The sequence below is a fragment of the Eutrigla gurnardus genome (genome assembly GCF_963514095.1).
Source record: "Eutrigla gurnardus genome assembly, chromosome: 4".
In the NCBI taxonomy this organism is placed as follows: Eukaryota; Metazoa; Chordata; class Actinopteri; order Perciformes; family Triglidae; genus Eutrigla; species Eutrigla gurnardus.
Window position 1 is genome coordinate 18,855,217 of NC_139918.1, and position 21,831 is coordinate 18,877,047.

Here is a 21,831-nt window from a genome sequence, read left to right on the forward strand (position 1 = left end):
CCAAGAGGCACCCAGAGAGTCTTCAGACAGAGAAGAGGGCATGATGGGAAAGGAAATCGACGTGGCCCGTGATTGGATGTGTGTTTGGTTTGGGGCGGAGCATTTGTGTGTGAATGCGAGCCGCCGACTGGGGGACCCAGGGACGGGTGAGGTCTACACCAGCCTGTCTCACTCCTTCCACCTGCTCAATGCCACAGGTAAATCAAGCTTTAATCATGACATATTTTATACCTTAAACATTACAATCTCTCCTGGCGTCTCAGTCTTGTTGTCTCCTGGATACAGGTGTACCTGCCAGCGCTAATGCCCAGGTGAGGTGGACCCAGGATGGCAGTCGACTGTCAGCCCTTGCAGAGCTGCAGGCTGGACCGGAACATCTAAAAGCAGAGTTTAATGGGGGCAAGGCAGACCAGGTCCCTTCACGTTGGGAGCACATCTGCAGGCTGCAGCATCGTGTCAAGGCCCTGCTGCAACGAGGCGTATCAAGCTCCATACAAGCCAAAGCACATTATCAGGTGCGGGACTGTCTTCTTTTTTCTATTCCTAGCAAGTTCGTATTTAATGAACAACCTTAGATGCATCAATGTGTTAACTTTGTTCATCTGTGGCCATGCTGTGTTGACTCTCCTGTATTTCTATGTTCCCAATGTTAGTTCGAAGCAGAAGGTCTCGACACAGGCCTGGTCCTTCACATGGAAGATGAGAGAGTGGCTGACATCCTTTTTAATGTTGGATCAAAGAACAGCACAGCTATATTAGTAATGTCTCTATGGCAACAAACACAGGTGCTCCAGGGACTCATACCCACCTCTTTACAGGTAAAGATCTATCATTTATACATGTTTATAGAATTTCTACTGCCTATGACTGAAAATCAGAACTTCAACTGTGTCTTTATCCATCTTTACCCAACTTTACATAGTTGTGGGGCATTGTGTTTGTCACCAGTATTACCATGATTTAGTAAAAATGGAGGAATATATTATTTGAATCAACAGGGGCACAAAGCGCTTAACTTTTCCATTGTTGCATTCACCAACTGGCCCTTCCTGAAGGAAGTAAACCAGTTAAAGATGTGTGGTATGAATCTTCTCATCGAACTCTCAGCAACAAGCCGAATAATCGGATTTCGCCAAAATATTCCTTAAAAGAACACACTATTCCATCAGACCATGACCCTAGTATCAAATGCACCACTGATAATGAAACAGAAACACTTTTTTTTAAACATTTAACATGTGTTGTTTAATAATAAGAACTCAGATTAGCATGATGGTACACCATAACATTTAATGAGGCTGGTCTAAAGTTCAGTAATTCCTCAGAAATTCTTCCATCTTCTCCTTCAGTTTCCTCCTAGAAAAACAAACTTTGACAACAGGGGGTTTTATTTTCACAGATGAACTGCACAGGGGACGCCGGTCCAGAGCGACTCTCGGCCCAGTGCTATGGAAATGTGGCGGGTGGCCCCGTGGAGGTACGAATGTTTCGCTCCTATAGACCACACAACAGGCTCTGCTACGGCCTGTCACTCACTCACGTCAGCCTCAGGGCTCAGGCCAAAGGCTGTTACAGCTCCAACGGCCAGAAGGAGCTCAGAGCTAACCTCACTCACTCCTCCGCGCTACTGCTGGCGTATCTGGGCATGCCCACCAAATCCAGTCTCAGGCTCCTGCACCGGCCCGGGCCCCAGAGGTGGACCCTGGGGATCGGGTTGGTCGTGGGCTCATGGAGAATGGACTTGAATGCGGGGCTGAGGTTGGAGAGGCCTGGGCTGTATGGCTGGCACGGATTACTTGAGTTTGTGACTCACGGCATTACGCGCAGGGCAGAGGTGTCGGGTCGGATGAGGTTGGAAAGCTGGTGTCACATCTGGGCAGAGGTCAGCGTAGCGTGGGACTCGATCACCTCGAGCCTGTTGCTGTCTGTTCGCTGCCAAGGGGTGGGGAGGCTGTCGTGGGTGCATGTTAGGAGAGTTGAGGGGGGTGAACCACATAAAAAGTCCTTAACCATGCATGGACAAGCAGGGACGGATGGATTCAAAGGTTCCTTAAGTTTAGAAAACATGCAGGACTCCTGTCAGTGCCTCTGGTCTGTACTGCTGAAGGACAGAAAGGCTGAAGTGGACTGGACTCTCCAGCACCACTGGGCCTCTCTCGCCTCCGTCATCCCAAACAGAGTCGACCTCCAGGGGTCAGGTCAGCTCAGAGACACCTCTCTCTCTGGAAGTGCCCGGCTCTCCTTCAACGCTCGTTCTGCTCTAGTCGATGTGACCGCTGCGTGGGAGTCCTCCGCCTCATTCAGGGTTATGCTGCAGCAAAACCTGGCCACCGCCGCCGTGCCGGGGGAGCTCACCGTTACCATGTCGACCGTGGCTAGCCAAACTGAACTGAAGGTGGAAAGTGATGCGTGCTCCGTGCTTCTCCTGGCAAAAAACAGAGGGGACCGGAGGACCAGCTGGAACCTTTTTGTCCAGCAGCGATGTGTCTTACTGAAGGTTAGAGAGGAAACAAGAAAAGGTGCCAAGACACTTGTTTCCCAGCCGAAGAAAAGCAAAAGAAACATCTTTGATAAAGATGATTTCTTGTTGATGTATTTCAGTATATTTGATGGATGGATGTATCGATGATTCATTCATATAATAGAATCCTCTTGGTTCTGATCTTTTCTCTTTCTATTTTCCCGTATAGACTCTCCTGCCGTCGCAGACTTCAGCCAACATCTCCATCACCCGTTCCGGCTGCTCCACTGATCTCAGTACCGTCATCCTCGCCGACGGGGACAAGAGAGGCAGCCTGAGTCTGCATTTAACTTGTCACCCCCACCTTAGTCTGAAAACATCTGTACAGCACTCTATAAAGGCAATACAGATGCTGGGGTTTCCTTCCCACGGAGCATTCGTCCTGAATGTTTCAACCACACATCTGCCTGGTGTGGAGGTTGGCCTGGAGCTGGGAAGTTGTTATTTTAAGGGTCATTTGGGGAAAACGGGGGCTTCACAGACAGAGGAGCAGCCGTCTTCCTATGCTGTAAACGTGACCAACTACTGTCCTGCTCTACAGGTCAGACGATCAATCAGCTCTATTTAATACTGCTTGTGAAACCTGTTTAATTTGTAAACTTCTTTCATCACATTTGTATGATTCACACCAGTCCAATCCATTCCCTTTGAAATTCAGTTTCCAGCTCATTAGAAGGTGACGCTACAGCTCATTTATTACGGCAGCCGAGCAGAACAACGCAACAGATGATACAGCTGCTGGATAACTATCACCTTTGTTTGACTTGCTCCCACTGTGGCGACTCTGCTTCCACCAGCAGGCAATCTGAGTCTCTCTGCACAGTTTAACATCCTCCACATGTATGTGCCACAGGGAACAGGCCTCCCGGCATCCCTGGCTCTCCGGATCCTCCTGTCCATCGTCCCCTGCCAGCTTACGATGACCTCCTCTCTGAGCGCAGACAGCCAGGACTTCTCCCTGGAGCTGAGTCAGTCCTGCAGGCCTCCACGTCTCTCTGGGACCCTCACACACTCCTTCCTCGGGCTGAGGAGCCGCGGCGTGCCCCAGGTGGTCACTGTGGAGGCTTCCGCAGACCCCGAGCAGGACAGGGCCCTGTTCATTCAGGCCGGGACATGTTACATTAGAGCCCATAAAGTTGTAGAGGCCAAAGGAAGGACGCAGTGGCTCTGGGCTCTGGAGTCAAAGTGCCCGCTGTTACAGGTACTGGTTTTTATAGCTGACTAGTCAAGCCTTGACACAGTTAAATGTTTGTAATAAACCGGGCATCACATTCATTACATTAACGCTTTTCTCTGCATTAAGACATGTCAGGATACTATAATTAAGAGTGTCACACTTTGAACAGACCTGATTTTATTTGCTACCAGTCATGAATACATTCTGTCCTTCCTAGGCTCATTTGAACGGCTCAGTGTGGCGAGACACTCATGGTGTCTGGACAGCGACGGTGGACACCGATATGGAGGGCAAAGGGGGTTTCCTGAGGCTGAACGTAAGGGCCTGGCCCGAGCTGCGTGTGGAGGGCGAGCTCAGTCACAACCTCCCTGCTCTCAAAGATCTACCAGAGGTCGGCAGACTCAGAGTCAGCTGTAGGGCCGGAAAACAACGGTATGACACCGAAGCCCTCATCCAGATGGAGGAGTGTACGGTCGGAGCCAGCGGAGCTGTTATGTCACACTCAGGCCTGCAGGGGTCGCTGATGTATCACAACAACTGCACAGTGCTTCAGGTAGATTGAAATGCCACATGATTATCTGACTGTTGAATCACTATAGGCCGACTGTAACTTCACTATATCAATGGTGTTTCATGTTTGTAGGAGTGGGGCAGCCCAGACAAGGTGCAGTCCTCCGCCATGTTGGTCGTCTCCCAAACTCTTGCACAATCTCAGGTCTCCATGGTGATGGATGATGCAGAGTTACAGGCTTCAGTGGCTCTTAAGAAAACTAAGGTGTGGAAAATACATAAAAAAAAAAGAGTAAATTTGTTGCCATTATAATGAAATAAAATCCATCCTTTGTTTGTGATACAAAGATGTAGCCCTGCTTTATGTATTTTCATACAAACGTATACATATCATTCATCAGTGGCGTCGTTTTTTTTTCTCAGGATAAAAATGAAGCATCGCTCCATCTGAACCACTCTGTGCCCCTGCTGAAGAAGCTGGGTCTTCCTGTTAATGCCACAGCCACACTGAATTCTGGGAGTCATGGCAATGGCTCGTACTATTACCTATTACACAGCAGTGCAGGAAATCAAAAGGTAGAAGGCAGCATCAGCACCGCATTGGGATGAGTCACACCAGCCTGAATAATCATTTATAGCCCACATATACCTTCTACTTTCTGTTGATTTGATGTTTTTTTACAGCTTACTCAGGGTACGACATTTTCAAAGACGTCTGAAACAGTGAGAGTGAGGAGTCATTTTGGACACACAGTGAGCTACCTGAAGAAGCTCGGAGTCCCTGCAAACAGCAGCATCCAGGTTAGAAACTCCACTCAGCCGCCAAGAAGTGACAGGTGACTGTCCTTCTTAAAACTGAACAATGGCGTACAACCTCTCACATGGTTGACATCACGCTGACTATGTGTGCAGGTCGAGCACGGCTCTGCAGAAGGGAAGACCTTCACCTTGCAGTCCCAGTTCGGAGGTCGGCAGGCGGGAGTGAGACTTAAGATGAAATATCTCCCGATGAACAAAGAGATAAGAGGAACCGTGTGGCACGACTGGTCACAGCTACAGGACAGAGGACTGCCACTTAGTATAGAGGTAATGTTTATTAATGTTTTACATTGTATTGGTTTATTGAACAGTTTTTTTTAATATATAATAGGTGAAAAACCCCAACCTCTACTGTTTTTCTTCTCCAAGGGCCTCTGTTCCATCCAGGGAGTGTTGTGTCAGCTTCAGTCCAGGGCCCAGCTCACTGTGGATGGACACAAGCTGCTCGCCTCTGGCTTGAATGTCAGCGTGGCTGACGGGCGTCTGGCCCTGCTGCTCTCCTTCTCCCCACCAGCCTTGAATCTAACAGGGACACAGCACAGTCTGGACACCAGCCTGACTGCTCAGTTCAAAGGTCAGATTGCATATTCTTCATATGGAAGAAATTCAAAATTCTCATAACCAACCCATCATAACGATTGTATTGTGGGTCTTTATTGTCCCTCTCTGTGTCATCGTGTGCTTTTTGCCTTGAATCCTGCCATTCAACTGAAGTTTTATATTGCACGCCGCAAAGTCGTGGATACTTTGGATAGCTATCAGGGTGTGAGGAACCTTAAACCACAGTGGTGATGCTCTCTGCAGGTCCTCTGCGGAGCGCCTCAGTAGACATTCACTGTCGCGACTGGAGAGTCCGAGTGGTGGGGGATGCAGGAGGCTGGGGGGCACACGGAGGGCCCAAGGAGGCCAGAGTCACACTAAAACACACTGTCGAGGGACAAACTAGCCCCGCCTTACAGGTGAGGGTAACGTGCACTCACACTTCCCCTCGGCTTTACTCCTGTGTGCTAACCGTGTCTGTGGCTGTGATTGTAGGTGGAGGCCTGGGGAAGACGGACTGAGTCCCAGCTGAGGTGCTCCGTGGCTGTGAACCCTGAACTCAGCTCCTCCCTGGCACTCATCCTCCAGGGACACCACCAGCCTCATAGGTAGTGTAATACCACACACATGCAGACACCACATCGGTCACACAGCCAGACATTCACAACGTCTCCTGTCAATCAAACACATGCACACACACTTACTTTAAGTGACTTTTTTTTTTTGTCCAGCAAGGACCTGATGGTGAAGGTGGTCCACAATATCCCCAGAATATTGGTTTACCTGCCTTCTCAACTCAATGTCCGCTCTCAGGTGAGTTCCTATCCTCCAAGTTGTTCTTATTAAATCCTAGTTCTGGGTTACAATCGTAGTATAGAGTTATATGGGGGGGGATGACATGTCACAACACTCTCCTCCCTCTCTCCAGCTGAACCAGTCTCAGACTGGTGTGGCCGGTTTGCTGGAGGTGTTGTCAGGCAAGAGGAGGCTGTGGGCTCTGGGGGAGCTGGCAGCTCTAGAGAGCGGATACAGACAGGCTCTAGAGCTCAAACATTCACACCCACAGGTATGTCTCAGCCATAACATCTAAACCCTCCCAAACATTTGATCAATCTGTATCAACGTTATGTCTCGCTGCACCCCGAATATCACAACACAACCACATCCTAAATATTTCCCCGGTCGTCTTTGTCCGGTAGTTGAAGCCGCTCCCCAGGACGGTGGTGGTGAGGACAGTGTATGAGGCCAGGAACTGGAGCTATCAGATCCAACATGGAGCTGTGTGGGGCAGCCAGGAGTTCATCCTATCTGGTCTCTACTCTGCACCTCCAGCCCTGGAGATGGGGAACCAGACCCTGAATGGTAAAATATTGCAGACCAACTCTGCAGAACTGTCACAGGGAAAATCTTTTTTCCATTTCCATCACATTTGACACGATGCAGCCAGAATTGAGTGACTGACTGCTCTTTTTTCTTTCTCCTGTTGTCGACTTCAGTCCAGATCAAGTGCGTTCCCCGTCGTACTAGTTTGGAGGTGACTCTCGAGCGTTCCTTACATGGCCGACTGGACAGCGTTTTACTGGGCTGGACGAGGCATGGCAAGACGGAGCAGGTCAGACTGGCTTTTTTGTCCACTCAGCAATCGTCATATTTAGTTCTGATAAAACATGTTGGAGCACGGTTTGATGAAGACACGCGTCTCCCTTTTTCTCTTTTACCTTCTGCGGTCACAAACTGTGGTCCGTTCATCTCAAGGTCAGAGCTCTGAGCCGGTGGAGTCGATCAGAGGAGACGAACGAGACCAAACTGGAGCTCAGACAGCCCTTTTCCTCCACACTCAGCCAGATGTCTCTGCACACGCTGTCACACAGCTCACAGAGGGAACGACGCACCACCCATCAAGTAGGCCGCTTTAACATCTTCATTTTACACCATTAAGATATGCATCATCTCAGGTAGTCAGATAGCATCTTACCATTTCTTTGGTCACTTTGACACGTTTGGTTCAACTGGGTTGTTTCTTAACACAACCTGATACTGATATAGTTATAGCTTTTGTCAGGATTTATTTTTTGTTGACTTCTTCTATATGATTATTATTTGTATTATTAATATTATTATTATGATTATGCAGACCCATCTGTCATGGGAGAGCGCAGTCCCTGTCAATATCTCCTTCAACCTGAACAAACAGTGGCAGGACAACTCCAGCAGGGGGCAGGCATGTGCTCTGTTCTCATCACAACAGGTTGGTGAGTCTAAAGCGCCTCATGGATGTTGTGTGTGATGCAACTTTATTGAGTGCCCAATCGTGTGTGTGTGTGTGTGTGTGTGTGTGTGTAGATGGTAGTGTCTTCGGTCAAAGGTTGCGTGTCAGTGAGTCAGGAGGTGAACTCGTATTCCCAGAATGCAGAGCTGCGATGGGACAACAGGAGCGTCAAGCAAGCCATGAAGTACCAGGTGCTCTGAAAGCTCAAACTTCTCATACTATAATGTATTTTCTTGTCAAGCGGCTGTAGATGTCTGACGTGTGTGCTTCTGCGTTGTTTCTAGAGGGGTCCTCGGGGAATGCACAGCCTTCAGGTGAATGTGGGCCTGGACAAAGTGTCTCCTGCACCCTGCCCGTCTCACACACTCCTGACCAAGATCCAGACCAACCTCAGGGACCGCATGGAGCACACAGTGCTGCTGGGCCTCTGCCCCTCACAGCCGGTGGGTCAGCACATCTGCATCGCTTCTCACTCCTTTCCGGTCTCATGCAATGATTTGTAGTGTGGGGTTGACTCCCACATTTGTAGACAAATGGAGATTGTAGCTGCATGCCGTGTTTGTTATAAAGCAGCGATCGTCTGTCTGGATTGTGATGAATGTGCATGTCCTCTTAACGTATGTCCCCCCGGTGGAAATCATTTTTCACCCTATGTCCAAACCGCGTCCTGTACCTTTTCAGACCGACAGGATGCTGCTGTTCTCATTCTCTCCGTGTGTCTCTCAGACTTTGTCGTGGTCCGGATCCCACAGGGTGAACTCAGGGGAGGAGCTGTTCTTCACGCAGTCTCGCCTCTCGGTGACGGGACGGCCCCACCAGTGCAGCCTCACCTTCGCCTTGACCAACTCCTCGACTGCTCAGGGCTCCAACATGTCTCTGTTCTCCGAGGTGAACAAAGAGTTCAAGTCTGATCTGTAGTTGCTGAATGGCTTACTATGGCGTCACTAGGATTTAAAGACAGGGGGGGTTTAGCCCCCAGGAGAAGCATACAAAATCATTGCGCTAGCATCTTTTAGTACTGTATTAGAACTACACAACAACCAGCAAAGAAGTCAAGTACAAATAAAGCTTACTTACTTACTTACTTACTTAACTTTTAGACACATTAAAGCTGCATGCTTAGAGCAGGCCCTGATTACATAAATGTGTCTTAAAGTGATACCGTATATAATTCTTCTCTCCATTAGATAAGCTGCAGGTCTTAAGAATGTCATTTAATTACAGTACTGTAGATTAGTTTGTTGCTCAGTAATGTTTCTGTCATAAAGTATACAGTAGAATAAACCAAGACTGATTTTAAAGGTCACAGTGAAATCTGACAACATAAAATAACTACATTTTGTATGTATTTATTTTGCATTTATGTATACATACTGCATGTACTTTGTAAGTTAAAAAAAAAGTATGCAAATTTGAAGGTAGTGAGCCTCAATTTAATAGCCTCGAGGTGATCAAACTAATTAAAAAAACTTGTCTCAGTGAAGAACTTTAGTTAAACGTGGCATGTCAAGTCACTTTCATGTTATTGGGTAAGATGGTTTTATTGCATCGCTTCCAGGACTTTATTGTGACAAGACATTATTAGAATTGGATTTAAAAGCACTGCTTCTCTCTCTCTCTCTCTCTCTCTCTCTCTCTGCCTGTGTGTGTGTGTGTGTGTGTGTGCGCGCGCTTTCGTATCAGTGTCTTTGTGAGGTCTCGTTTTCAGCCTGAGGACATTATTATAATTTAATTTTTTTTACCAAGAATATTTGTAATTGAAATCAAGCATGTCTTTTACATGGGATTCCTGGCCAAGAATGCAACCATATGAAGTTTCACATAAAAAGAACAACAGAGTTAAATCAAAACAGCAAAGAGTTAAAACAAACAAACACAAGACATTGCACATAAAATAAACAAACAACAGATAGCAAATTACAGCAAAACAATGAATTGGCAGGGTTCAGTTATGGGGTCAGAATTCATTGTTCAATATTAATCTGGTTTTTATAGTCTTCCATGCTAATAAAAAACCTCCGCAGCTCACAACAAGAACGTTGTTCAAAGCTCTTTGAACAGTGCATGTTTGAGGGATGACATACATAATTTGTTTTCATGACTGAAGGTTGCAGCTACTGATAGTCTGTGGTGTACCGCCTTACCATAACAGTTTGGAATATGTGTATGTTTGTGCGCACGTCACAGTCTAGGATTGGTAATTGGAGTGTGGAGGTGGCGGGCAGTGCCCTGTCTTGGTCGTGGGGGTCAGGTCTCCACCTGCAGGCCAGACTGGACAGCAGAGAGAAGATCTGGCTGAACGGCACAGCAGATGGACGGTGTCTTCGCGCCGCAGCAGGTTACATGAACGGTAACTATAGAGTCATCTCTGTCATATTTTGCACACATAAAAAATAAATGCAAACTAGGAACCCGACGAGTTCAATCTGTCCAGGTCCAGGTCTGAATGAGGATGTCACCGTAGTAGCATGTGTGGGAAGAAATCACAGCTTGGTGCTGGACGTGCAGAAAAGAGACGGCGGCAGCAAACCTGCGACTCTGGCCAGTGTGTCTGTAGGATCGGCCAATCAGAGGCTGACGCTGAGAGCAAGTGGCTGTTTGAGGAGTCTAACTGCAGTGGAGGTATCAACGAAACAACCGAAAAAGTTGCCACATTTGTACGACAACACAGCCTATACACTTTGGACATAAATGTGTGTTGTTTCCAGGAGCGGATTCAACACTTGAGCTCTCAGATACAGAACAAGCTGCTCAAGAGAATCAAGACGTTACAGCATCTCCTGGTTGAATTCAGGCGGCAGGTAACCAAACTGCAGCAGGATGAGACAAATGCAAAAGCTGAGGGTCAAGCAAATGATATAGGGATCTAACTTTTAGTTTTCTTTTCTTAATCTTCTCTGCAGTCCAGAGACAGCGAGGTGCTCCAGGAGTTGAGCGCTGTGCTCCTCCACGTCTCCCAGCGGGCCCAGACTCTGCTGGAGCACCGAGACAGAGGCTTATCGACTCTGTGGCAGAGCAGCTCCCCGCGTCGCGTCGTGATCGACGGCCTGCCTCGCTTCCTCGGCCTGCTTCAGCACGCCTCTCTGCTGGGACAACAGGAACTGAGGAGTGAGTTAATCAGTCGCATCAGCCACTGCCCTGACCGACAACGTCGTGATGTGCTTGTGCGTTTTTGGGTCTATAAAAGACAATTGTGCAGTCAGAAAGATTAACAGAGCAGATATCGGAGATAACACCCTCTCTTGCTGTTTTGTTTGTCTCTGCCTTTCCTCACAGACAGAAACCTAATTACTTTAAGGGACTATAAATCACAAACTAATATTTTTCTTCCTTTGGGTCATTATCTGACGCATGAAAAGCCTTTCTTCTGTCTCACATCCTTATCTGTCTGTCTATTTCGGGATACTTTGACCCCTACACTTCCAAAACGAGCCATCTTAATGCTGGAACTGTGGAGAAAACAAGGGTTGTGCTCTGTCCAAAGGGCCCCTGGCCACTCTGGCAGGTGTGTACCAAGATGTGAGGGGCCAGAGGCTGGAGGTGCTGTGGAGGGAGGCTGCTTCGTTGTGGACTGACGGGCTGGTGGAGGCCCTGCCTGTGCTTTTGGGGAACCATCAGCTGAGTTCACTGGCTCAGGCCGGTGTCATCACGCTCAGCATGGCTCTGGATGTGGTGAGAAAGCTGTTTGCATTTTCTTTTTATTAGACTATAGGTATTAGACATTTCCCTTTGGCTAATTTAACGCATTTTGTGGCCCCCTTTTGCATGTAAATACAAGACAAATTCAGGTTAAAACAAAAAACAGAGCATGCAATCACACCTGTTAATGTTTATTAATGGTCGGTGTTCTGTGTGAACCAGGCAGGGCAGCACACCTACCACTGGCTGGAGACCAGGTTGGCGATGGCTCTGTCTGGAGTCAGGAAGCGACTGGCCTCTGTCTACAAATTCTCCCTCAGGTACTGCACATGTCTGAGACATGCGTGAAGAAAAGCTCTCTTTGCTCCTCTTTTTCAAACTGAGGTTCAGAAGAGGGACGCATCCTTCATTATGTCATATTCTAATCTCACCAAGAACCCAGGGGAAAAGATGTTTTTGTTCAATTTTAACCTACCTGCAAATTATCGAATTAAACCAGACCGCACTAAAATCCACATGCTCTTCAGGTACAACTCATTCATTTCAACCCAAACTTCAAACCAGAAACAAGATGTAAGAAAAAGTTCCAGTAAACTATTTACAATCGAGTGTTTTTGGTTTTGTCCAGCGAGTGTTCAGTGGAGGCGTCGGTGCAGCTGCCACCGCTCCCCTGGTCCCGGGTGTCCGAGGCCGGACTGGTGGAGATCCTCCTGGAGGATTGGCTCTTGAGGCCCCTGCAGACCGTGGCCTCCGTCAGGCCCGCCGCTGAGCTTTACCGCCTCAAGAGGAAGATCATGGACAGCCCATTCAGACGTATGAGGAGTCTCTCAGCGTTGTATGATGCGACTCTACAAGAGGATTCAATGGAAGTGTAATGCTGTTGTGCTTCTCTCTGTAAGACCAAGCTCTGCTGGTGGCGGATCAGTTTGTGGTGACGTTTGACGGCCACCTGTACGAGCTGCCGGGCTCCTGTCCGATGCTCCTCGCTCAAGACGTCGGCACTGAGCCTTCTTTCACGCTGTTGTGCAGTTCAGACTCAAACAACGTCCTTCTGATAGGGATGAACAACAGCACCATCAACATTCAGCACAACGGACAGGTGTGTGATTTCAAGCTTGACTATCATATAAAATTGTGTTCCTTATTAAGTACTTTGTAATACAATACATGTATGTATACAAGGTTTAGCCATAAAAATAATAATTGTTAACAGATTCTTTTTTTAATTCTATTTTGGCATTTCTACATCACAATTTCTCAACATAATACAGGAAGATTTATATTTGCTTAATTTATGGTGTATTCATGTCAAGGTGTATTTTTGGACATATTTTAATTTGATTTCCAGGACCCCCTGCAGTAACTCTGCGGACCCCCTAGGGGTCCCGGACCCCCTGTTGAAGATGTTTTAATGTGTCTGAAAAAATAAAGGAAATGTTTTGTGTCACAGGTGAAGGCGAACTGCAACAACACCATAACGCACACCTTTCACGGTGACGACGGAGTGTCTGTCGGAAGACGGTCCAACGTTGTGCAGGTGTCCAATCAGGAAGGAGTGTCCGTGTCATGTGACCTGTCGCTTGAGGTGTGCAGCTTCACTCTGGATGGATGGTTGCATGGTAGGACTCAAACTAAAGAATTAACAAGAGTAAGAGAACAAATGGTCAGAATTACTGATACTTGTTTTTTGTAATCTCCACAGGTAAGTCCACTGGTCTGTTTGGGACTAATGACAATGAAGCAGGGAATGATTTCCCTTTGCCTGATGGGACTCAAGCTGAGAACTTGGAGGATTTTTTCTCTAGTTGGCAGGTAGTTTTTTATTTTATTGAATAGATACATAAGACAACCCTAAAATCTTGTGTCTGCACATTCATGTTGGCGGAGCTTTGTGGACAATTAGTACTCATCAACATGCAGTGATGATCATTGGTCTGTGTCTTCAGATGAAACCGGAGGGTGTGAGACTGCAGGAGCACTTTACTAAAACAGCCACGAGCCCCGTTAGCTGTGACTTCCTCTTCTCCTCCCCCAATTCTCCGCTGAGCTCCTGTTTCAGGGTGGTGAGTAGAAAAACACTTGTGTCAATGAGCAGTTTCTATTCCTTTAATTGTATTGATAGTCACAAACTAACAAAACAGGGACTGTAGGAAAAGGAAGTAAGTTGAGAAATAATGGAAATCGAAGATTGATAAATAGGCATGAAAAGAATAAAAAAGAATATTATTAAAAAAAAAAAAATTAATATATATATATTAGGGCTGTCAAAAGATTGATTTTTTTAATCGCGATTAATCGCATTTTGTCCATAGTTAACTCGCGATTAATCGCAAATTAATCGCATTTTTTGGCACATTTTTTTTTCTTCTTCTAAATGTACCTTAATGTATTTTTTTCATATTCTTAATACTTTTAACAACATAAGGGCAAATATACTTGATTTATGAAAATGTTTATTTAACACTTCAAATATCCCCTTACCAAAACATGGGATCAAAACAGGGTTATAAGAATATATCACAAACAATTAAAGTGAACATGTCACAGGAGATAGTGTAACAGGACATAAGTACAGTTAGGATATAAGTGCATTGGCTTGCAAGTGATATCTCAGACTGGACGTATTTCTATGGTAGCTCATTTCATACCCACAGTACGCGCAGATGACTTTGGTCTTATTGACTGAACCATCCGGCAGTCTTTTGAAGGTGAATTTGCCGTTCACAAATCGATTTTAAACGCGTGTGGACGCGCCGCTTCCCAGTATTGCAGGCTTGGTGGGCTGCCACTAGAGGATGATTGACAGGCGCTCTCCTTTAAACAACATATTTTTGCGAGCGTTCGCGAGCGTTCCCGAGGCGGCGAGTCGAGCCCGGCGCCTCTGATTAGCATAACGTAGATTCGACTTCAACTTTAGGCAAATGAGGAGCGGCCAACTCGCGCGCCGTCTCTCGACATTCGCCGCGACGCTACCAGAATGCATTGCACGGCTTTTCACATAGACAATAAATGGGACGCGGGGAAACGCCGCTGCCTGTGGACGCGCACCTTCCCTCTGGATCAAGACTACAGGTGCCACCGACGGCCATAAATCATACAATGCGCGTTTTTTTTTTTTTTAATACCGAGCGTTAATCGCGCGTTAAAAAAATTAACGGCGTTAAGAGGATGTTGCGTTAACGCGTTATTAACGCGTTAACTTTGACAGCCCTAAATATATATATATAAAGTATATATACTGGAACTAAGGGGCCAAGCCCCCACACCATAATCCCGCTAAACCAAACTTTACACGTGGCACAATGCAGTCAGACAAGTACCGTTGTCCTGGCAACCACCAAACCCAGACCTGTCCATCAGATTGCCAGATGGAGAAGCTTTATTGGTCACTCCAGAGAAGGCGTCTCCACTGCTCTAGAGTCCAGTGGCGGCGTGCTTTACACCACTGCATCCGACCCTTTGCATTGCACTTGCTGATGTATGGCTTGGATGCAGCTGATCGCCATGGAAACCCATTCCATGAAGCTCTCTACACACTGTTCTTGAGCTAATCTGAAGGCCACATGAAGTTTGGAGGTCTGTAGCGATCGACTCTGCAGAAAGTTGGTGACCTCTGTGCACTATGTGCCTCAGCATCCGCTGACCCCGCTCCGTCATTTTACGTGGTCTACCACTTCTTGTTGAGTTGATGTCGTTCCAAATCACTTCCACTTTGTTATAATCCCACTGACAGTTGACTGTGGAATATTTAGGAGTGAGGACATTTCACGACTGGCATCCTATCACAGTACCACGCTGGAATTCACTGAGCTCCTGAGAGCGACCCTTTCTTTCACAAATGTTTGTAGAAACAGTCTGCATGCCTGCTTGCTTTTATACACCTGTGGCCATGGAAGTGACAGGAACACCTGATTCCAATTATTTGGATGGGTGAGTGAATACTTTTGGCAATCCCATGTGTCATGTCATGTGTCATGTGTCTGTAAAAGTGGAAACTTTTCCCAAGATGCTCTTATAGACAACATTTAGGGGCTGTGAATAAAAACAAGCTTTTTAAGGTCAGACGTGAATTTTGTGGGGTTGAGAAATCTATCAACAAGATTTACTGGAGGTTTATGAGGGAACTGGGATAATAAACTCTGTAAATAATGCTCAACATGTAGGAATCTAAAGAGGTGTTTGTTGGTTTCTGTCAATTAAAGCTGTAGTCTATGATTTGAAAGGTTTGAAAAAACTTTTTTGTTCCAAATCTGAAATACTCCATCAGAGCAAAGAGATGATTACCGGTAACTGCAGTTGGACATTGAAGTGAGACATTTTTTTCCTGAATTGGGCCCAGGTTCAGGTTGTGGAAGTGTGTTGCTAAAAAGGGCAGTTAGAGAAACTGGACCACAGAACAGACCTCTATTGTTACTCAGGCTGGACGTGGCTTCGAGGTGAGGATGCTAACACGTCAAACAGCGAATCCGATGCCCAGTAGTAGTGTTGAAAGACAGGCCATTCCCCCAGCCTGCTCTGGGGATGAAAATGGGGAGAAACTGGAAAAGACACACAAAGCAATGTCATTTTCTTAGAATTAATTATTCCAATTAGGGACAAAGACAGATTAAAATGTTTTGCCTGATGAAATAGACTGAGTAAATTTGATTTATTTAATTTGATTTGAATTCATTTATTTAATTCTGAAATCTGATTATCAATTTCGATGCTACACGGTTGTGTAGTGGGTAGCACCGTCCCCTCAGGGTTCTGGGTTGCAGCCCGACGATGGATTAGCAATTTCAGTTTGTTCCTGTTTTAAACACTTCTTTTTATTTGCCAAAAAATGTTATCATTTCACCTCTTAAATATGCCTACCTAGCCCTCCAAATTGTTTTATTGCATGCATCTGGGATTTTATTGGTGCTTAAAACAGTTTTAATGCGTGTAGGAGTGAGATGTGTAAAGAAACCTCTTGTCTGTGAGCAGAAACCAATCTAGTTTCCAGCGGGGTTTTATTTTTTGAATCCTCAAAGTCTGTAGAAGTCAGTAGGAGAGGGGTGCGTGACATATAATAATAACTGCAGGATTCAAGGTTTGATAATTAAGTAATATTCTCTCATTGTAGGGTATGAGAAACGCCATGGACCAAAAGGTTAAAATGATTTATTCTGCCTTAAAGAATTTAGACCAGAAAGTATATTAGATGCAAAATCATGAGTCACTGACTTATTATTAAGTTTGCCTGAAATAATAATAAAACATCCATTTCTATCTTATATGATGTAAAAGGGTAATGATTGCTGCGCCCATAATGTTCCCCTGTACGTTACGTGCCCAGCAGCTCTGTATATATTTGTATATGGCTTCTCATAATCTCTATAATTCCATTATGTTTAGTTGTATTTTAGATTTTGAAGTAGCAGTAGCCAGGCTATATTGCTCTTAACCCTTTGTTGGACAGTCAATAATGGCATCATTTTCAAATCTACTGCATTTCCGAATGACATTCTTAGAAGGCTTTTCATTACCATTATGCCCGTAGACGGCTCCACTATAGCACAGCCTCATCTCTGTCTAAGATCTCTGTCAATTCTAAGGGATTTTCTCCTGATTCTGGCTGGATTGCCGTAGTTGTTAGGGTGCAAGCAAATTCTCAGCACTTTGTTTTGCAGTGTTTCAACTTGGTTTAAGTGTGTCTCGGCCGCCAGACGACACACAAGAATGCCATAATCTACTCTCTCTCTCTCTCTCTCTCTCTCTCTCTCTCTCTCTCTCTCTCTCTCTCTCTCTCAGATATACATATATATGTCTATAAAATGTCCCAATCACCCCTTTGGAGCCTGAGGGTTCTTCAGTATCTTAGCTCTTCCTAGGAGTGCCCTCTTCTGGACAGAGATCACGGGTGTTGTTACTGGACAGTTTGGGGGTAACAGTTTGGGGGTAACAGCCTCCGAGTGCTCCGATTACCAGTGGATCCACTCATGTCTTTACTCTCCACTTATTTTCTAGCTCCTCTTTCAGCCGTTGGTATAATCCAGGCTTCTCGTGTTGCTTCTTCCCGGTGTTGCTGTCCCGCTACATCCATCACTGCTGCTTTCATCTGTTTGTCCACCAGCATGAGTCCAGCTGGTTCCACATCATCAGTTAACCAGTCTGGATCTGGAAGCTCCCCAGGATCTCAGCCTCATTATCAACCACCTTTGGAAGTGTTTTCCATTTTTGACCTCAGGACTTCCGGCCCAATCTCAGCACAGATGTTCCTCGTTGCACCGCCTGAACCCGGGGTCCTGTCTGCTGTGGTAGACCCTTCTTGTGCTGCCATGATTAATGCCTCTGTGCTGTTCAGCGCAGCCTTCATGCACGTCTCCATATCAGCCACTTCTTCTATCTGTTGGGGTGGTACATTCCTACATTGCTGCAGATCCTGGTGTGTATATATATATATATATATATATATATATATATATATATATATATATATATATATATATATATATCCCCTTCAGTTGTGAAGGATACCATTCAACCACACTTACCACACTTACCCTTTAACTTACTTCTTCTCTTTTTGTTTTTTTCCCTCTCCACAAGTGTTTCCCATATACCTTTATGAACTACTTTTTCCACGGCTTGTACATATAACTTCAAGCTCTGATTGTCTGTCCCTGTCTTCCTTGTAAAAAGAATACAGCGTGACAGAAAGGTTAAAACCCCAGTTATATGACCACTGCTCTTCGTTTTTGTCATTGTTTCCTTAATTCTTTCTAATCATCTGATCCCCAGATGGCCCCATCGTCTGTTAAGACCCGCCGACCCGATCCTGTCTACTAACGTTGCTAATCATGACACCTTCGTTCGAATACATACCCACTTATAGACCCTAACTCTAATTATCATCCTCTTTTAGATCATGAACAATGGAATCGTGCATATGTTTGGTATCAAAAAAACAAAAACAAATTTGCATTACAGTCTTAATTTGAACATTTATCTCTGTTTCGTTGTTTTCTTACTAAAAATCACTTTGGTATGGTACATATCAATCCAGTCTGTTCTAGAAAATAATGATATATTCTGACTAATCTATTTTAACATAGTTAAAAGTTTAAGGCTGGAAGGTCTGTAATTACCAGCATTATCGTGTCCTTGCCAGGTTTGTTAAAAGGTAGTATTAACACGCTCTCCCGGCTATTTGGCGTTCCTTCTTCTTCCCAAATTTGATTGAATCATTGCAGGATTAACCTTAACACTTAGTCAGGTCATTTTGAACATAACTCAGCTGATCCTCTCTTGCAGCAGCGTATCCACTTCCATCTAATGCTATTATCAATCCACTAATGGCGATTTCTGTATCCAAAGCATTTTCCTCGTGGTCTTCCTTTCCTTACGCATCTCTGTTTTTATTTAAAATCTCCTCTTTCCTCATCGACGTGACAACCGCTGTCAAAGTTTATCCCTCTTGTTTGCCTTTTCTTTGTTTTTGCCAATATTCCATCGTCTTCTATACCGCTATTTCGACAAATGTTGTCCCATTCATCTTCTTTTCCATTGACCATACTTCTCTTGATTTAAGGTATTCCTCAGCATTCCACCATGGGACTATTTTCCATTTCCCCCTCATTGATTTCCCTGGTATGTTCTCCAGCGCTGCATTTAGTGCGAAACTCCAGATACACATTCCTCAAAAGTTCCCTCCATCATATTTTAAATGAGCTGCTTTCCTGTTTATTTAAATACATGTATATTTCTAAACAACTTGCAAAAACACTTCTCATGACCAGGCCTCTCTTGAATATCTCTACATTTATAGAACGTATTATTGATACTTGAATCATCCTGAATATTCGCCTCACAGCTTAAACACATAATACTTTAGGGGGTTATTATTAAACATATTCCCCCATCAGAGTCTGCAGGTGGAATCTATGGTGTTAGTGGGGCTGAAAGAGGAGGAAGCGGCAATACTGATGCAGGCAGCACTGACGAATCAGAAATATTTAAATACACTGCCAAATCGTGAAGGTGTGTTTGTTATTATTATATTAACAACAGAACCTGCTCAGAGTTTGTCTAGACTGACCTCATCACAGCAGATTGGATACATGAGATATTATGTTATATTATTAGATTAGGGAGTGAATATTAAACATATTCCCCACAGAACTCCAAAAGATCGGAGCCATTTCCCATGAGCAGCTTGGCCAAAAAGGCTTTCCTGAAGTGAAAAACAACCTTCCTTTGACACAAACTCATCCACCAGAGGAATAGTGAGGGGAAGTCTGCTGTTTTGCCTGGAGGATGCACCTTCTGGCCATTGAGGAGCAGCTGGATGGAAAGAAGTCTTTGCATTGAATGTGGAGCTAAATCGCTGCTAGCATGACTTTAATACTTTGCATTTGTGGGTTTAAAATGAGAAAGCAGTAAATGCACAAACTACAGATATATCTATCGGTAAAGGACTACGGTGGGAGTGGGCGTAAACGGAAGAGAGAGAAAATACCAAGCTGAATCGTACACTTTAATTGAGGTTTGGGCTAAACCAAGTGTCGCGTTATCAGTGGCGGAGTACAAAAGATCCTGCAGGGACACGTTGAACCGAGGGTCAGCTGATAGAAAGGAGGGCGTGGCATGCTATAGTGGGCTTGGACACATCTGAATCTGAAATTCAGAGAAAGAGCTCATCAGCTCCTAAATTCTCATGACCGGGAATCAAAATAGCTCTCAGAAGGAAGTTATTTGGAAGACAAGTCCATAAACGTCCAATTAGACTGTTAATTAGTATTTTTAGTGGCCCTTAATGATTATCTCCAGTTGTCTTGTCCACCTGCTGCCCCGAAGCGACAATGAAATGCTTGTGAAGAGGAGCGGATTTGGATTGGAGGGACTCTCGGATGGCCAGACATCTGCAAACCACTTGTTATTGAACCCCCTAAAACCGACAGAACTGGCAACAAAAGTAAAAAAAAACTGGAGGGAATCTTTTTGGTAGAATTTTGTAGTTTAAATAGACCTCAAATTGGGAAGGTGTGTGGGGAAGCATGAACCGGCTCACGGGTGGCGCTCCATTAGTGTTGGTGCCATCGTGAATAAAGAGGGTGTAAAAGCAGGCTTTAAAATGAAAAATGAAAAGTCCGTTGCAGGAGCCGGGGAGTCACAACCCAGAGGTCCTGAGCGAATCCGTACACAGCATTACGACATTCACGAGCGTGGTGAGGTTGATCACATGTGACACACGCTGTGAAAACATGGATCTGGCATACGCCCACCAGGCAGCTGCACTCTCTGTAGCTGAGAAATTAATCAGCTGGCCGTGATGATAAACGTTCACATCTCGAAACAAGAATGTTCCTTCTGCACTTTGTGAACTTCCCTGATAGATTAGTCGAGGTAAAAAAGCATGTCTATGAGAAAAAAACATAACTGCTCATTCGGTGCCAAAAAAACAAATAATGCGAAACAAATGTTCGTCTCAAGTAATTTGCATCCTATTTAGGCCTGGCGTAAAAAGCAACGTGTTGCACTATATTGCTTCCTGACATCAAGGCGGCGCCACGTCGGACATCTGTTTATGGTTGATTGTGTGCTTCATTTTATGCTTTTTTTTTGTTGTCAGGTGGATCCTGGTCGTTTCTTGTCGGTGTGTGAGATGAGCTCCTCCAGAGCACCCTGTAGATTAGCATCTGCTTTCGTTCACCTCTGCCAGCAGAACTACATACCTGTGCAGGTCCCTGTCCAGTGCTGTAAGTTAGTCCATTACACATCCAAGTACGTGTAGTCAGACCTGTACTGTGTTCCCGTCCACGATGCTCTAGTGCCACGATATGACATATGTTTTATATATATATATTTTTTTCCCATTGTAGTGAAAGTATGACGGGGAGGACGAGCTGATGAAGAGCAACGATCGGTGATCCCTGAACTCTGTTCGCTGCTGAAAGTGATACATTTACACTTTTATACCACTGTTGCTATACTCACATGCTTGTATTTTGTATTGAACTGTACTCTATTGTGTAGTCACACATTATTATACCTCGTGTAATGTACACTTGTGTCCTGTTTACACATGCAGATGTTGCACCCGTAATATGAATTTTTTAACATACATGGGTGCAGATTCCAATTGTCCCCCCAATTAAAATACCCTAAATTATTCAAAATTGAACAAATGTATTTTCAGACTTCATCCATATCAATTAATCATGCATAAAATAGTCCCATACACTGGGAGAAAAGGAAGATGGTGGGAAGAATAGAGTAGACATTAAATGCCCGAGACCCTTTAAATTATGATTTATAATAGGCTATAACAGTTAAGTAAGCATTGCTATCCTGACATCGGAACTGCACCCCTGATACTAACTAAAAGAAGTA

The 21,831-nt window shown here is 45.1% G+C and overlaps 1 protein-coding gene across 1 annotated transcript; it reads left to right on the forward strand.

The window, feature by feature from the left end:
* Positions 1 to 59: 59 nt before the first annotated feature.
* LOC311012856 (uncharacterized protein) lies at positions 60 to 21,686 on the forward strand. The gene is made up of 36 exons (XM_084008610.1): positions 60 to 197; positions 286 to 515; positions 654 to 818; positions 1,400 to 1,477; positions 2,691 to 3,062; positions 3,375 to 3,722; positions 3,916 to 4,251; positions 4,342 to 4,473; positions 4,632 to 4,784; positions 4,893 to 5,009; positions 5,121 to 5,294; positions 5,397 to 5,601; positions 5,832 to 5,986; positions 6,063 to 6,175; positions 6,299 to 6,380; positions 6,496 to 6,633; positions 6,767 to 6,929; positions 7,064 to 7,179; positions 7,323 to 7,469; positions 7,702 to 7,815; positions 7,911 to 8,027; positions 8,121 to 8,279; positions 8,563 to 8,724; positions 10,024 to 10,186; positions 10,271 to 10,458; positions 10,545 to 10,637; positions 10,740 to 10,944; positions 11,321 to 11,508; positions 11,698 to 11,795; positions 12,104 to 12,288; positions 12,375 to 12,574; positions 12,926 to 13,094; positions 13,178 to 13,287; positions 13,422 to 13,538; positions 21,071 to 21,197; positions 21,321 to 21,686. The coding sequence occupies exons 1-36, from the start codon at positions 77 to 79 to the stop codon at positions 21,329 to 21,331; spliced, it is 5,751 nt and encodes a 1,916-aa protein (XP_083864736.1). The 5' UTR covers positions 60 to 76; the 3' UTR covers positions 21,332 to 21,686.
* The last annotated feature ends 145 nt before the right edge of the window (positions 21,687 to 21,831 follow it).

Excerpts from the sequence above, each read along its gene's own strand:
- LOC311012856 (XM_084008610.1), top strand. The coding sequence starts at position 77 with ATGTGTGTTTGGTTTGGGGCGGAGCATTTGTGTGTGAATGCGAGCCGC. Across the intron at positions 7,470-7,701 it reads AACGACGCACCACCCATCAA|ACCCATCTGTCATGGGAGAG; the intron begins GTAGGCCGCTTT and ends ATGATTATGCAG. Across the intron at positions 13,288-13,421 it reads ATTTTTTCTCTAGTTGGCAG|ATGAAACCGGAGGGTGTGAG; the intron begins GTAGTTTTTTAT and ends CTGTGTCTTCAG.